Below are 18,433 nucleotides of genomic sequence, written 5' to 3' on the forward strand. Positions count from 1 at the left end.
CATCTCATCTAAGTAAAAAGGAGACAGAGATGCCAGCTAGAGAAAGGATTTCCAAAATGGAAGATACAGGGGGAAAAAGTGAATAATAATTGGATATAACATAGGAGCTTGTCTGCTTGATTTAAAAACCAGTTTTATTATTGCCAAATAAAATCCAGAATCAATGAAAAGCCTACAGAATTCAGCCACTGAATTTATGAGAAATAATGGAAGAAGGAATAAAAATGGTGGTATAAAATAATAATTTTCTCCTCAAAGAATTCCAATAATGTCTTTAATTCACTGGAGAAGGCAGGCTTGGTGATATAGCTTCACAGATGAAGAGAATGCATTTGTAGTTATTTGATTGTCTTACTCTCCCTAAATCCCTCCTTTCTATATTTGAGAACAGATATGAGCCCACTATTTTCTCAGACCAACACCATGGGAGGTATAAAAAAAAAAAAATCAGGCTTTAATGTTAAACTGGCTGTTTGACTAGCTCTAAATCTCTGGGATTTTGTCCCAATGTGCTTATGTCACCTTTCGTAGGTTGGTGCTCTCAACCAACTTGTGTCAGAAAATATCTTGGCTAGCCTTTGTCCCTGACTACTGTGAGTTGACTTCTAAACCCTATACTTTCTTGGAGCACCTGGATCCATGGTGGATGGGCGCTGGTTCTGCCAGAAAGATCAACCATGAGATTAGGGGGTGGTCTTTGGCCATGTGATATTAGCCTAACCTGTGAAGGGGAGGAGGATGAATATTGAGACATTCAATCTATCATCCTTACACTATGAAACCATGAAAACATTCTGAACACTAAGGCTTCAGTGAGTTTCCCTGGTTGGCAATACTTTGTTGTTAAACATCAGGCTGCCTGGAGAATAATGCAGCCCTGAAATTTTCAAAAGCTTCACTCTCCAGACCTTGTCTTTTGTCTCTCCCTTTGCCTGGTTCTGCTTCTTATCCTTTTGCTTCAATGAAACTGTGATTTGTAGTATAGCGCTTTACTTAATTACATGGGTCGTTCTGGCAAATTATCAAACCTGATGGGGGAGTAGGAACTGCCAACTTTGTAGGCAGTTGGTTAGAAGGAAGGGTGGCCAGAGGTCTCCCAAATGTGAAGGTAGTTCTGTGCAGAAACGTGTCCTTAACTTATAAAACATCCTCTCACCCAGTCTCTTTTGTTTGCTCTCCTCTCTCTTCTCAGCAGCCCGAATCTTAGCTCTTTACCCATGACAGGACCTATCTCTGACAAAACATCCAAATGCTCAAAGCCTCCTGAACTATCTGTCCACGGCCTGCACTCCTCTGAGTATAAAGAGCCTTTTGAGAACTTTCTCCAGGGAAACTGACCTATCTAGTCTAGGTTTTGTTTTGGTTTTTACTGGCATATCTTGTTACCACTGAGCTGGAGTCTTGACAAGGTACCAGTATGATTAAATCATTTGTTTAATTCAAAAACACATTGATTATAAATCATCAAAAATAAGTTATATTTTTAACTGGCACAGTTTCAGCAGTTCCTATGGACTCAATAAATAATGGCATATATGATAAATTAAGTGTATTATATTTATTTCAAACATTGTATCCTTTTTAAAAATCCATGACCTCTTTTAATAAACACAAAATCTCCTCAAACTCTGGAAATTATGTGAAGACTTCCTAAGGAGGCATATCTCCTGGATATATACTTTCATAGCTTGTGTATTTCCAAGTGGGCAAGAAAATGATTTCCTAGCTTTGTATTTTATATTCTGTATTTTGTGTTTTAAAACCAGTTCCTTTTTTCAACATTCTAAATATAAATCTATACCATGTTGAATATATTTTTCGTACATATTTGTTCACCCCAAGATTCTGACAATAGGTCTCTCAACTCTCCCTCCCCCCTCAGTTAAAATGATTGTATCATGAACTCAGCAGGAAAGAAAGTGATAAAAATAAACATTCCTGTGGCTAGTTTTATTGTCTCAACATGACATGAGAGTTTTTCTGTGGACTTGTATCCATTGGGTACATTTTAGACAAAGTCAAGTCTGAGATTTAACTGTCTAATACACAGTTGTTCAAAAAGGGACTGAATTCTATTTCCATTACCTAAATGTAGATATGTATGTATGTGTGTGTGTGTGTGTGTGTGTGTGTGTGTGTGTATATATATATGTTTGGACCTTGGTATTTTTTCAATATTCACCAGGTGATTCTTAAATGTCTAATTAAGGTAAAATACCTCTGATCTAGAATACTGACAAGTAGGTTCCAGTTTTGCCTGAAATTGCTGATTTTAGGAGTGCACAATTCAAAACATAATTGAAACAGTTAACAGAATTAGCAATGCAAGCAATGAAGTAGTGGTATGGTACATTGCTCTTTTAGATAGTTCTTTGCCTTGGCAACATAATCTATTATCAAGACAAGTTGAATTGGATATCCACCTCATGGAAATCTCTGCAATAGTAAGAAACAGAAAATTAAAAATTTTAAGTTAATTTTACAACTGAATTTAAAAAATGCAATATCATAAGTCTTTCAGCTAAAAGTAAAATTCAACAACCTATATTAAAATTAAATAGAATAAATCATAGTATTTGTTCATAGTATTGTTATGATAAGCTAATCATATAACAACTTCAATGTTTATAAATTCTAAAAAAAAAATTGTATTCGTTTTTAAAATGAATGATAAAATCTTTCCCATATTAAGAAAACTCAGCTTCCTTTGTAAAAGCATACGTCCTCAAATTTGTATTTCTATTTCAAATTTGTTTACTATTGAAAAGAGACAGGCTTTGTTCTGGAGTCACATGGCTAGCGTGATGGCCAGTTAGCTTCATTTTTCTTTGCTGTTTTACAGATTAACTAATGTAGGGCTTATTTTCACACCAGGAGGATAATCATTCCAATTTCTCAAACACAAAATTAGTACATTCATGTTCTGCAATTGACTTGAAGTGAGGCACTCAAATGTTCTAGAATATGACACAAAAATTCTTTTTGCTTTCATTGATTTCAAGACAGTGTATTAATATTATCCTCCTTGGTTCCACACAGCTGTCATCTAAAATGCTACTGAAGAATGGGTACATAATTGGCTCTTCAGTTCACACATTAAATACATTTTAATAAACACTCTTTTCTCCGAGAAGAGACTATTGCTGACCTTTCTCAGCTATCAGTCTTGAGGAGAATTTAGAGGGTTTTTCTTAGGTGGAGCATTGCTTAGCCAAGCTGATCTATGTAGTGTATTTAAAATGCTCTCTTATTGAATTATGACCTAATTAGACTTATCCAAAACAACTCTGATGAATCATAAATTAGGAAATATTTTTAAAATGCAGAAACTGGTTTGCAATTCCTATAAGTCAAAACTTCAGGTTTCAAAAAACAAATTCAAGTTATCAGTATTTTAATATTTTAAGTGTTAATTAGATAATTATGTAACATTAATTAAATGTTAATAGAGAGTAATGAAATTTTTAATAAATATTAACACATTAAATAGTATAATAAATAATGATATTTATTTTCATCCTAATATTTATTTAAACATTTATGTTTACATTGCTATATGAAAAATAGTTTAATATTACATTTTTGCTAATATCTTGAATAATTTAATTGTTATGAAGCCCCAAATGATACTTGATTTTCTTGGAAGTCGACATATTTGTTCTTTCCATATGAATCAGAGGCCCCAAAGATACAAATACTACTTCATTTGGTGATGCACACAACACAATGTATGAAGATTCAAAGTGAATGACTGGATTTTTACTTCCACTGGCTTATTTAAGGCCATTTGCAGGGATCCTGAATGAGCGATGTGTCTGTGAGTCTTTTGAGTGCAGGAGCCAGTTATCCCGGAGAGCATTCCTCCTTTCCTTGCTCACACCTCAGCTTGCCCCACAGTTCTTTCTGCCAGCCCGAGGGAGAGGGTGGAGTTTGCAGCAACTGACCCTGAGCCTCCCCACATACTATTTGAATCCAGCGTGTTGCTGGGAAGCTGAGATTCAGGGCTATGATTTTATAAAAATACAGACATTCCAAATGTTAGAGAGAAATTATTAATTCAGAATGAAAGTGAACATAAGTGGAGATGCAAGATTCACATTTGGAATAAATGTTATTGATGTTAAAGATTGTTCAGAGTTTATTAAAGTTGATATATAAGTGGATACTAGGTAGTTAGTATGTGAGGTATAGAAAAATAAGCAACATCAAGCTACATATGACATAAGTGGATCCTTAAATCACTGTTCCACATACATAATTAAAATTTTTCTTCCTATTTGGGTAGCATAGGATGAACAGCCAGAATTCTGTACTTAAACCTCACTCCACATAATATTTAATACCAAAAGCTGAGTGCAGGTAATGTGTATTAATTTAATTAGGCTTCAAGGTTATCATGCTGAGGACTTACTTTTTCTTGTCATTTCACCTGGTCCTTTTTTTTATTGTCAATGTACATAGGATATGAGAGTATGAGAATTATCAAATTTAAATTTCATGACCACATGGATTTACATGTAAGTATTTTCTTTGTTTCTTGGTTACACAAAAGAAGGGACTATTCCTTTTCAACTGAACATATTAATAGTTAATTCCGATAGTACATGTGAAAATATTTTAAACTTTGTATTTTGTATTGGTACAAAATAAGAAGCCAGTTTTGCTCAGTGTTTAAAGCAGACCAAAGTGTCCTAGGTTCAATTCTGGTTAAGGACATGTATATACCTCGGCGAGTAAGGGCATGTGTGGGAGGCAACCAATCAATGTGTCTTTCTCACCTCAATGTTTCTCCCTCCCTCCCTCCCTCCCTCCCTCCCTCCCTCCCTCTCTCTCTCTCTCTCTCTCTCTCTCTCTCTCTTTCTCTCTCTTGCTTTTCCCCTCTCTCCCTCCCTCCCACTCTAGAAATCAGTGGAGAAAATATCCTTGGATGAAGATAAAAAACAACAAACTGAAAGTAAACCTTTCTTCTTTATTTTAGGATAAAAAAATCTTAAAGGAATTTTTCTAAAGCAGTCTGTTTTATTTTAAAAATAGAATGTGTATCATGATGATAAAAATTGGTAAAATGTATAACAAAAAATAAAGAATAAATAAATATAGTAGTATAATTTAGGGTGATTTAAATTTCCTTCTTTTTGAACCTAAATTTTCTATACTGTATTATTTTTATATTAAGAAAATAACTTATTTTTAGGTTAACCAGACTTCTGTATCAGCTTAGATTTCTAAACACCTCTGGCAAAACATAGCTCTTATAAAATAAAATAAAATGAGTATACATCTGCATCGTTTAAAACTTAGGCACTTTTGTTCAGAGTTCCCTGACCCATACTCTTTTGCTCAGTATTTACCACAGATGGACCACAGTGAGCCCAGACATTTTGGGGGGATGGGATGAACTAGAGAGGCTGGAATTCTGGCTTGTGTGCAGCCTCCTTCCTCAGCAAAAAAAACAAAAGAACCCCCCCAAAAAAACAATGTTAAGACCCATCATTTACAGAGCTAAGGTCTGATCACCTGACTGTGGCTCCTGAATTTCCATTAAGTCTGAGAAGCAATAGTTTGTATTCACACACTTTTCCCTATTGCTTTAGATGGTGTTAGCCTATAAAGGATAAAGAGGGTCAAGTACTAGTATATGGTGATGGAAGGAGATATAACTGTGTGTGGTAATCACACAATGCAATTTACAGATGATGTATTACAGAATTGTGCACTTGAAACTTATATAATCTCATTAACCAATATCATCCCAATCAAGTAAATAAAAAATAAAATGTAAAGAATTTGGAATTAGGAATCTCAACTCATTACAAACTACCTAGTCATATATCATCAACTCCATCCCTGCCATGCAAAGCTGTAAAGTAAAGCTCACAGTGTGATTTTTCTCAGGTTGATGTGACAAGTGTAAAAACTAATAACCATGTTTTTGCAAATGAAATTTCATTTTTAAAAAGTGATGCATAAATAATGTCTTCTCATTAGCATGCAACTGCAAGAGATTGTTCACTGCAGTATGCCCAGGATTGAGACAAAGGCTTACACGTGTTACCCATTAAATAAATATTCAAGAGTAATGGTCTCTGACCTTTTATAGTACTCTTGCATCACATAGTTTAAAACATGGCACCATTTTTTATATGTAGCCTTGTTTCTCAACAGTAGACAGACAGTAGAACCCAGGGAGGGACAAAGTCTATCTTGTACACCATCATATTCCTAGGGCCTGGCAATACTTATGTGCACTAAACAAGTTGAATGAATTAAAGGCCCATATTGTAACCTATTCATCTATCATCCTCAATAACTGATCTTACAAGGCATGAGGTTTGATTCCCATTTGGTTAAGAATGTGCTGGAACAGTGGAGATAGACTTATTGCTGTGTTGAATTCAGAAACTGCTGCAGTTATAGGATGGGGCTGCCCTGGCCCATGCATGTGGCTTTGGAGAAGGCCTGTTTTGGGGATATTATTGTTATTAATAAAGACCAGATGATGGCTTTGAGCCCTTTTTCCAATGAGGAAAGAATATGGAGAACAAAATTAAAGCTGTACTTTCTACAGTAGCTCACCAACTGGGCTGGACCTATGTAAACATGTCCATCACCTATTATTTCTGTGAAATAATTTCTGAAAATATGTTTAAGTTGTTTTTAAGAGACTATGTAACACCTTAATCAATAAAAAAAAAATTTTTTTTTAAAAGAGAGAATATCCTTATCTCTCTCAGCAGCAAAATATTAGGTCTATGGGGCTGATGCTGGAGAAGGTGAAGTCTGGTGCTCATTGTGTATTAATTATTATTTTTTCCTGTAAAATACTGTAGAAAATCTTCATCCCCTTAGATTAGTAGGACAGCAGTTGGCAAGATTTGGATGAGATCTCACTAAGCTGAATATCTTTTCTTTAAAACAAATTCAAGTTTAAAGTAACAGACCCTGTTCTCTTTCTCCCATGGTCCACAGAACTCTGCCTCCACTTCCCACAACAGAAACAAAATGAAACAAACTTGACTTCACATTCTTGCTGCTATGTCCTTTGCTGGTTGTTTGAGGCAGGTTACTGCATGCCCTAAGCCTTAGTTCCTCATTTGTAACATGCAGATGACAATGTGAGTGTGTACCCTGCAGGGTACTAATGGGGATTGGTTATATGGATATACATATAATGTGTAATGAGGATTATCTCCATGGTCTCTAATCCTCATTATGTGTTGCTTAGCACAGAGCTACATTAGGTGCCCTGTATGTGGTCACAGCAATTAATTAATAGTGTTCTAACCATTGATGAGAATATAAAAACAGGAGTTGACTTAACCTCTGTGGTTCAGTTTCCTCATTGTTAAGTGGAGATAAAGAATATTTAATATTACAATTTATCATAAAGCAATACATGAGAAAAAATAAGTAATCAGCTTATAAATGGCAATTATAATATTGGTTTACTTTCCTACTCCTATTTTTAAGATCAGCCTAGTGATATTATACTGAGAGAAATTAGTCAGTTTGGTGACTGTGAGTCCAAGTAGAATAGTAATTTCTCTTTTCCTTCTGATGTCTGGTCCATCCAAATGCCATCCTTATGCAGGGCTACAACTTCGTCATGTGGAACCCCACATAAGGAACATGTATTGTCTCCTTTATTGCTTCCTATAAATGGGAACCGAGTGGCATTGGCATTATATTAATAAAATTTGGGCCTGGAAACACTTAAATGAGTGTTTTTCAAGGTGGTCAACTATTGTTGCTGTAGATGTCTTTTAAGAAACCAGTAACTACCTTTTAAAGTGATGTAGTATACTTATACATTTCACAGGCACTCAGTAAAATCTTACTGACTTAAATTACAACTAATTCTAAGTGTTATGTATTTTAATTAAGCAATGTAGTTTTAAAAATTGATTTTATAGGGTAACATACTTATTGAATATTAATTCTCATGAGCCAAGCATTATCTGGCAATTTTAAGAATGACACACACTATAGAAAATAACTTGAAAGCTACAATATCTGCCCTTAAAAGTTCTTAAATATTTCAATTGTATATTACTCTAGTGATCTTTCTGAAAGCAGGAAAGACACATGATTATTGTCAGATCAATGAGTGAGACAATGGACACAGTGAAACTTATAAGACACTGTTCAGATAGACTTATTGTTGCTGTTGAAAATGATCTATGATTGTGAATAATTGCTTTTGAAATATTGATCAAATTGATCTGTCCAATTTTCTGGCACTAGCTCTGTATGTCAAACCTCACCCTGGAATTACATAAATCAACTGAGTCTGGACTTCTGTAAAAACTGGGGCGAGAAAGATAGAAGTAATTTCGGAGTTGTCAGTGACTGATGAATGTTCTGATTTCACAGTTTTAGTAAAGAAAAGGTCTTACCGTAGCTGTCATAGGCATCCTCACTTACTCCATGACCGTAGTCATAGTATTCAGGCACACTGCAACAGATTTAGACAGCAATCAATGTTACTGTAATCAGGAGGGATCAACCCAGAAACTCAGATGGGATTTGAAAGCAAAATGTGTGCTAACGTAGTATCCCAATAACCTGTAGGCATAAAACAGAATTCTAAAGAAATAGGAAGAAAAATACAGGTTACTGACAAGGAGTGCTATGATTTTCTCATGCCACCTAAATACGTCTTTCAATTTATAAATCAAATTTCCCCTAAAATACAAGTGTACTCTTCAAAATTGGTCAAGAGGAGAGTTATAAAAGATATAAAAAAGGTGCTATATAAGGTGACAATTAGGTCAGTAATGTATGCCTCTTAATGCTGTTATCCTAAAAAGTTACATCAATTTCATCTTCACGTCCAAACTCTGAAATTATATGAATGCTCCTCTTTAGCCCTTTCACAGCTTGTTCATGCAGTTCTCAAATATACGAGCTGTTACTTTTTTGCTAGATGCTTCTACATTTCAGTAACTGAGAAAAAAGGAGTTCTTCCTCTGTTTCTTACTGAAGTTAAAGTCTTCCCCCACTACAATTGTCATCATTTCCTCTTACAGAAAAGTTTCCCCCCCTAAGGCACCATCCCTATGAGCCTCCAAGCATTGTATGTATCTCCCATCCTCAAAAAACCTTCCCTCACCCTGAGATCTCCTTCTAGTGATGAGCTATTTCTCTTTACATAAAAACTGCTTGAAAAGATGAGACTTCATTCACTCTTTTTCACTGCCTCTCCTTTCACATGCTTTTGAAGACATCCCAGTCAGGCTGTATTCTCCACTGAAACAGCTCTTGTCAATATCTTGCCATTTTCAAACCCAATGGTCAAGACTTGGTCCTCATTCTGTGTTAGCACAGTTAACACAATTGATCATTTTCTACTTCTTCACACAATTCAGTTGCTACTGAGATGTTCTCTCTTGGATCTCCTTAGCTCAATCCATTTTCTCATTCTTCTCTGCTGGTTCACCTGTTCTCAGCCACTGAATCCTGAAGACTGCTGGAACTCAGTTATTAGGATTGTTTTGCTATTGATATTCCCTAGGCAATCTTAATTGTTCCTACGGCTTTAAACTAACTCTACTTTGATGATTTCCAAATTATATGCCCCTCCCCTCCACTGTGGTCTCATATATCCAGTTTCCTTCTGCATATTTCCATTTGGATGTCAAACTTAACATATCCAAATATAAAAATTTTCCCTGGCCAGTTTGGCTCAGCATCATCAAAAGGTGGTAGGTTAATTTCTGATCAGGGCACATGGCCAGGTTATGGGTTCACTTCCTTGTTAGGGCATGTTTGGGAGGAAACTGATAGATCTCTCTCCCTCTCTCTTAATCCCTCCCCTCTTCTCTCTCCCTTATCTCTAAGATCAATACATTTAAACAAATATATTTCCCATTCAAACTTGCTCCTTTCAAATGCTTTCCATCTTTATAAATGACACCTTAATTACTGTTATTTTTGTTGAAAGCTGTGGAGTCTTCTCCTTTTCTCTCACATCTAATGTCTAATCCATCAGCAAATTCTTTCACTTTTTGCAAAATATCCAGAATTTAAACATTTCTAGCATTCCACAGCTACAACTATGGTTAGTTTCACCATCTTTCAACTTAAAAAAAAATGCAATATAACTGGTCTCTGTGCCCTGCTTCCTATGTTTCAATTTTCTGCATAGCAAAGTAATTCTCCGCCCCCCCCCACCCCCCATCATATGTTATTACTAGTGGCCCGGTGCATGAAATTCATGCATTGGGGGTGGCGGGGAGTGTTCTTCAGCCTGGCCTACATCCTCTTCAATCTGGGACCTCTCAAACAATGACCTACTGCCGGTTTACAGGGATTGGGCCTAAACCAGCAGTCGGACATCTCTCTCACAATCCAGGACTGCTGGCTCCTAACCGTTCACCTGCCTGCCTGATTGCTCCTAACCACTCTGCCTGCCGAACTGCTTGCCCCCAGCTGCCCCTCGCCCCTCCCTCCCCCCCCCCCCCCCCCCCCCGTGCCAGTGTGCTTGCCCCCAACTTCCTCCCCTGCCAGCCTGATCACCCCCACTGCCCCCCTTGCTGGCCTGCTCACTCCAAACTGTGCCCCCCCCCAGCTGTTCTGTTCACCTCAAACTGACCCCACTGATGGCCTGCTTGCCCCTAACTGGCCACCCTGCTGTTCTGCTTACCCCCAATGGCCCCGCCCCTCACCAGCCTGATCATCCACAATTGCTGTCCCATCCTAGCCTTATTATCCACAACTACTCTCCCCTCCTGGCCTTTAACTGCCTCTACCTTGGCCCCTCCACCATGGCATTGTTCAAAAGAATTTTGGAAGGTCTTCCAGTCTAATTAGCATATTAGTCTTTTATTAGTATAGATAGAGGTCTGGTGCATGGGAGGGGGTTGGCTGGTTTGCCCTGACGGGTGTCCCAGATCAGGGTGGGAGTCTTGCTGGGGTGCCTGGCCAGCCTGGGTGAGGTGTTGATGGCTGTTTGCAGGCTGGCCAAGCCCCCCAGTGGGGACCCTCCGCCCATGGGGGTGTGGCCAGCCTGGGTGAGGGGCTGAGGGCTGTTTGCAGGCTGGCCATACTCCCTTTAGCATGAGGGACCCTGCTGGGGTGCCTGGCCAGGTTGGATGAGGGGCTGATGGCTGTTTACAGGCTGGCCACGCACCCTGGCGACCTAAGCTCCCAGCCCCTCCTTTTTTTGCCTTTTTTTTTTTTTTTCTAGCACCTCCTAGAATGGAGGCCAGGGCTGGCTGGAAGCAGGTATTTGGGATTTATTTATCTTCTAGCACCTCCTAGAATGGAGCCCAGGGCCAGCCAGGGTGGGTGGGAAGCTTGGCTTCCTCCATCGCCGATGGCAACCCGAGCCTCCTGCTCACTCCAGCTTTGTGGCCACCACCATCTTGGTTGGGTTATTTTGCATACTCCCTCCTGATTGGCTGGTGGGTGTGCTTTGTAGGCATAGCAGAGGTATGGCCAATTTTCATGTTTCTCTTTTATTAGATAGGATTGATTTCAGAGTGGAAGTGAGATGAGAGAGAATCATTGATAGGCTGCCTCCTGCATGCCCCCCACCAAGGATCAAGCCCACAACTCAGGAATGGTGCCTTTGATGCAAATTGAACCTGGGACCTTTCAGTCTGCAGGCAGACACTTTATCTACTGAGCCAAACCAGCTAGGGCCAAAGTTATTCTCATAGAAGTAAATTAGACCATATTAGTTCTCTATTCAAAGTCCATAAATAGCTCCCCTAGTCCTTTAGGGAAAATGTAAAAATCTTATTTTGCACACATTAGCCCCTAGTAGTTCTTGGACCTCTCCCACTTCCCCTTTGTTCACTCTGCATAGGGCAGGTCAACCTCCCAGCTACTTCCTGAATATAACAAACACATTACTGTCTCAGCACCTTTTCATTAGCTATTCCCACCACCTGAACACACTTTTCCTAAATGTGCAGCTATCTCTTCTCTCATTCTTTCAGAATCCACTCAAATGTCATTTATAATCCACTCACTAATCTATCTAAACTATCATTCACTCATTCTTACCTTGCTTTGTTTATCTTAATATCTATCAATCACTAATGTACATATTATATAACCAACAAACACACTTTAGTTTATTCCCTTATTTGGCTGTTTTTCACGTGTAGAATGCAACAGCTCCCTGGCATAGGGTTTATTCTCTCCTTAGTTCACTTTTGCTTTTATTGTTCCCAGGATGATTGGTCTACAATGCCTGCTCAATAAATATGTATGGCATAAAATATCGTATTGCTCATAGGAAGATTAGCCACCATTTACCTGAGTAGCCTAATGTAACCACGTTATACTTTTTAAAAATAATACAAAAAGTGGACATTATTTTAATTAAGCTTTGTGTTTGGATAGTGAATGCATATTTTTATTTACTTAGAGATCTATTAATATTTATGATACACTGCATTTTAACCTCAAATAAGCTCAAGTCTTCTGCCTAAATCTTATTTATGAATTTATAAATTACCTTAAGATTACTAATTTACTTTTAGTTTATGAACATGTGGCAAGAAAATGGTTTTATATAAAAAACTAAATGATATAAGAGCTGAGTGTAGGTGATAGATGACGAAGGGATAGGGTGGAGGGAAGGAAGAAAAGCCTCTAATTATGTGGCTGTCCTTTCCCTTTAGGCAGTGGTCGGCAAACTCATTAGTCAAGAAAGCCAAATATCAACAGTACAACAACTGAAATTGCTTTTGAGAGCCAAAAACTGACTTCTGCACATGGGCCACTAAGTTTCAATTGTACTGTACATGGGCATCCGCATGTGGTATTTTGTGGAAGAGCCACACTCAAGAGGCCAAAGAGCGGCATGTGGCTCAAGAGCTGCAGATTGCCGACCACTGCCTTAAGGCAATTTCATAGGTCTCATTATATTAGAAACTTGAGATTTCATTGATAGTAAGTGAAGAGAAGCAAAAAAGGAAAAGTCGATATATGGAAGAGAGAGATAGAAATTGGGCCATTTTTATCTTCTGGAAGGCCAGTGCTAATGCAAATATTACCTAGCCCAGCCTTCATTGCCCAGGATAGTTATATGCAAACTATCTAGGAAAAATGTATGGCACTATGGTCTTCTTCCCATCTTTCTAATGCTTTCGGGTTGTAGAAACCTAAGGCCATTGGCTGATGGCTGGACATTCATCTCTTCTTTCACACACTTATCTTTTTTATTTTATTGTTGACACTATTACAGCTATCCCTCATTTCCCCCTACATGCTTATCTTAACAGGAATGATGCAACCCAATTGAGAACAGTTTATAAATATGTAGCAAATTCCTGAGAATTGTTACATTGATTCCCTGGATAATCAAGAAGTGACATCCCCATTTATAGGGATGAAGAGAAAAATGAGGGCATTTTTAGAAGCTTCTCCCTACCTTCCTCACAATCAATAATTTTTCTATGAGGATGTCTGATTATGTTTCCCAAAGTGTGTTACAGGAAGACCAATGGCCCCTGAAACTGCCATGCAGCATTACTATGTTTCTCACTAGATTCCAACTTTAATTGATGAAGATAGGAGAGGGGGTAAAAGAAGAGTAGTGACAGTTATTATCTATCATACATTATAGGTATACACCAAGAGGGAATGTCAACTTTCAGAAGTCTAAAAAGGGGAAAGTGGAACAGGTAAGATATTTGTGAAATAATGAGTAATGCAAAATCATGGAAAATAATCATAAAGAACCCTGTCAGCATCCATACATTTGCTCATCCAAATACGACTCCCCATTTCTTCTATAGGAGAATAATTTACATTGACAAAAAAACAAACAAAACAAAACAAAACACACACACAAAAATACACACACACACCACACACACACACACAAAACAAACAAACCGCACTCCCCAACCACCCTTGCAGGTAGATGTGCCTTTGTGACGAAGTCCTGGTATATGCACAAAAAAGATGGGGGTGACTTTGGGGCCATTTGTAACTTAAGAACAAGCTCCTCATCCTGGACTTGTGCACCATCACCTCCTCAGTTGGTAGAATGCATTCAAAATGGTGATCTAACATCTCCCATGAAAATAAAGGTAATGACTAAGGAAGCGATGTACTGAAATATAGGAGGAACTTGTCTCTAACTGATCACTCTGGAACAGACCTAGTCTAAACCACTGCCTCCCTCCCTGAATATTAAATCTCATTGTTACAAATTGTTATAACAATTTAGTTGAATATTGAAATCAGTATGTGGAAGTGTGGAATTGCCATTAAAATCCCCAAACACCAGGCATTAACTTAGTTGGAGGGTGAAGAATGCTAGGAAAAAGTACTGTTGAATAGCAAGCTGATGATGATTGTAATGCCATTGCCAAGGAAAACTTGGCCGTAAGCCTATAAGCCTGTGTATACTTTGCACTCTGGGGGGGAAAAAACGGAACAAATCCTGTTAGTAACTCTTGCTACTTTTAGGAAGGTTTACAAAAGGTGTATGCTCAAATAGGAATGAGTCATTTTTTTCTAGAGGAAACGAAAATGAATTGCACTTGACTAAGGGAAGTTATCTCTGCCTGATTTATGCTCATTTTATCATTTAAAATGGGAGTGGGTTTAGAAAAGTGGGGCTTACTGGAACTAGATAAGTAAGTGGTTTCTCTTTCTAATGGCAATAGATAATGAGTGCTGCCCAGAGATGCCCTCACATTTCCCATTAGACTATGAGCCCTAGGACAATCCTCAGTTGCCCAAACGTAAACCAGAGGAAGCATCCTGGAAAAACTGTGAAGTCCCCAGCGAGGGCATTGCTCTTCTTTATTCCATTCACATACGGCCAAGGATAGGGCCATTTATCCATTAGGACGAGGGAGAACCTGCCAGTATAAATCTCAAAAATTTTGCAGAAAAGAAAACCCAGGCTGCCAGATTCACTAATCAGAAAACTTATTTCAATGCTGTTGCTTAGGTGTCATTTAATCTCAGTGTGGCAATGCGTTGTAATTGTTATTTCATACGGAACCTTTAGTATTTCCCCAAAGAAGTTTCTGTGATTCACTTTCCACCACTTTACACTGGGCATATTTTGTAAGGGGGAATGGGAAGGAAAGATAATTTATAATTTAGGCCACCAGACTTCAAAAACCACAAAACCCATTGTAGAGGTCTGCATATTTCCCAGAGATTCTATATTTTGAGCTGGTTGCAGATATTTGAACTGAGCTTTGATTTTCTCTGTTGGATAGAAGGTAGACATCTTTTTTTGTTTGCTTGTTTGTTTAATGAGAAGGGTACTCATGCATATTTGCATGGTTTGAGTTTGTGCCATAAAAGATTTCTAGTTGTTCCCTGTAAAATCCATTTCTCTCTTCTTTGATAAAAGAGACTGACTTTCTCAAGACTACATTTTCTAGTGTTCCTTACATTTGAGAGAGGCCATGTGCAGAGTGAGGTGTACAAATTCTTCATGATTTGCATAAAAGTAAATTCCTTATTTTCTATTTATTTTCAATCTTCATGTAACTGTCTAGAAATGCCGATTGTAGTGACTTTGGAAGTCTAATGTTAACGATGAAGCATTGGACTGAATTTTTGTATCTCCCCAAGTTTGTATGTTGAAATCTCAGCTCCCAAAGTGATGGTTTTAAGAGCTGGGGTTTGGGGGGAAATTATATCATGAGAGTGATGACCTTATGAAAGGAATTAATGTACTTAAAAGGGGGGAACCCAGAGAGCTCTTTAGTTCTCCTGGTTTGAAATACAGTTACAATTATAGAGGTGTTAATTAAAATGATGATAATAATTGGTGATTTGAAACTTAATCTGGCAGTAATGGTGACATGATTTATCTAGGAATTGATATATATCATCATATAAGACAGCAGCTGCATTGACACATTAAACAACATCTAATTATTACAGGTAAAATTCTACAAAACATTTTGACTTTAATATCAAGACCTTAGACACTAACACATGTTTGGAAAAAATAATAAACAATTGGAGTAATGGAGTCAGAAAAAAAAAATCAGGTTAATTTATTAGTGGCCGAATGTAAAACTAGATAAAAATGAGAGATGAAAAATTTTCAGCTATTTATTTATTTAGGAGCATTTTGCCATAACTAGACTATGTTAGTTTATTAAGACAAATAATGAAGTGGAAATAAGCATAATAGAAAAAAAATTAGGGTGTAATTTGGTTTCTAGTAAGCCACATATCTTCACCGTCATCCCACTAATTTTGCAAGCAAGTTTTTAGTGAGCCAACCTGTGACACAGTAGCACTTTCATTTGTATAGAGTTTCACACTTTAGCAGTTGGTGCTCATGTTCCTGTGGCAGAGAAACCATGCTGATGGTGGAACAGACTTGCCCAGAAGTCAGTGAGACTAACCAAGCTTGTAAAGGAAACTTTTTCGACATCCATTTGTTACAAATAGAGAAACCGGCAGTAATGTAAATGATAACTTTGCTCTATATGATGTGTACATATAATCAAACCAGTTATACTCCTATAGAGGGGAAAATAATAGAAATGCAATTTTATAAAATAAAAAAATAAAGATCAACGCTTCGTTTAATATTTCAAGTGTTTACTTGGAAGAATATAAACTTTTTTTTTCAAATTGTTTCATCTGACAAATATTTTTAAAAGATAATTTTAAAAGTTACAAATACATGACAGCTTGTGTGGCTGTCATACGATTATAGTTTCTTCACTCTTAGTTTCCATGCGTTTGGTTTGCGCCACATTGTCTTTCACTGCAGTCTTTCCCTGACTCTTGACTACCCTAAAGATTTATGTAGATGAAAATAGGACCAGATACTGGTGAGTTGAAATTAAAGATTCATTAATTATTTTTTGGCATTGAAGAAAAGAAACACAAAATAGTAATTTAGGAGAATGAATAAAGGGGTTTGATTAAAGTGTTAATATAAAAAATGTTTAGCAATCCAACTATTTTTAGCACTTAAGAGAGGGTGTTCTTAAAATTTGTCCTCTTAAGCATTGATGCTGAAACCTTGCTATGTTGTGAATTTACACAGCATTCCCAGAAATACCTGTCAAATAAAGATACATTTTCAGCCCAGGTTCCATCCTCAAATTGAAAATTGATAGTTCCTTTTTATGATAATAAAATTTTTATGTTAAATTTCTTAAAGGTCCATAAAAGTGCTACTTAGAAAGCTGTAAATTTAGTGTGTAGAACAATGAGAGCAACACAGAGATATGTGTATCAGTTCTCACCACCAACCACAAACCTCCCTCAATGTCATTCGGAACATTAAACAAACATTGTTGGGATGGAAAAATGGGAGACTTCATCAAACAGCTCGAGGCTCTATCGCTTTCTTCCTCGTAACATTATGGTCCTGTTACCTGCTAATTCTGTTATTTCTAGGTCTTCCCTGGGGGGAAGTCTCCTGTTATTTCCAGCACTAAAGGTGAAGTTTACTAACATAGGATCAACCCTATTGTCATGTTGAAAAATGGGAACTATTTCCAAGCAGTTTTATTTTTTTGATGATTTCTTTAAAATGTTTTTCTTTTGTCTGTCCCTTCTAGAACAAATTCTAGCGTCTTACAGACTCTGGCTGCCTATATCACTCATCACTACCTCCCCCAACTAATCTTCACTTTCTTTATTCCTAACTACACCAATTAGTGATGTAATATCCACAAAACAAAACAAAAACTCTAGCATTATTTGGTAAAACATTGAAAAACCAAATAGGAATAAAAAAGCCCTCAGAAAAAGTACAGTAAATCAGAAAAGCCATAAAACAAGTGATAAGGAGTGATTTTATTATAATTACTAGAGGCTCAGTGCACAAAATTTGTGCATGTTGGGTGGGGGGGGGGGCTTACCTCACCCTAGCCAGCACCATCTCCAATCAGGGACCCCACATGGTATGTCCAACTTCCAAGATTGGGCCTAAACCGGCAGTCAGACATCCCTCTCACAATACAGGCTCCTAACTACTCACCTGCCTACCTGCCTGCCTGATCACCCCTATTTGCCTCTGCCTGCTGGCCTGATTGCCCCTAATACCCTCCCCCCCCCCCCCCCCCCCCCCCCCCCCCCCCGCCAGCCAGCCTGGTCACCCCAACTGACCCCCCCTCTGGCCTGGTCACCTTCAACTACCCCACCTGCTGTCCTGGTTGCCCCACACAGCCTTCTTTTCAGTCATTTGGTCATCCTTCACTAACTCCCCTGCCAGCCTTGTCACCCCAGGCAGCCTGCTGGTCATTATTGTTACTGTGACGGTATCCTGGACAATTTGCATATTGCTCTATTATTAGTATAGATATTACTATTACTACTATTATTATTTCATTCGCCAAATGATGAAAACCTAAAATGGAGGAGGAATTAAGTTCCCAGGTAAATGGAGTGAAGATTTACAGGAAGTGTTCAGAAGCAGGAAAAGGCATGGCTTTGGCAACTAGTCCTCCAATGTGGCCAGTGGATTAGT

The 18,433-nt window shown here is 37.8% G+C and overlaps 1 protein-coding gene across 9 annotated transcripts in view; it reads right to left on the minus strand.

Moving 5' to 3' along the window:
* The window catches only part of KHDRBS2 (KH RNA binding domain containing, signal transduction associated 2), a 522,833-nt gene that overhangs the window by 60,316 nt on the left and 444,084 nt on the right, over positions 1-18,433 (minus strand). For all 9 annotated transcript variants that reach the window (XR_014795558.1, XR_014795559.1, XR_014795560.1 and 6 more), the window contains exon 8: positions 8,397-8,455. Coding sequence is in view for 1 of the 9 variants with exons in the window: in XM_084890368.1 (XP_084746494.1) it covers positions 8,397-8,455 (59 nt within the window). In the remaining 8 variants the exon portion in view is untranslated. The remainder of the gene's footprint in view (positions 1-8,396; positions 8,456-18,433) is intronic.

This window comes from Pipistrellus hanaki (assembly GCF_964339955.1).
Source record: "Pipistrellus hanaki genome assembly, chromosome: 7".
In the NCBI taxonomy this organism is placed as follows: domain Eukaryota; kingdom Metazoa; phylum Chordata; class Mammalia; order Chiroptera; family Vespertilionidae; genus Pipistrellus; species Pipistrellus hanaki.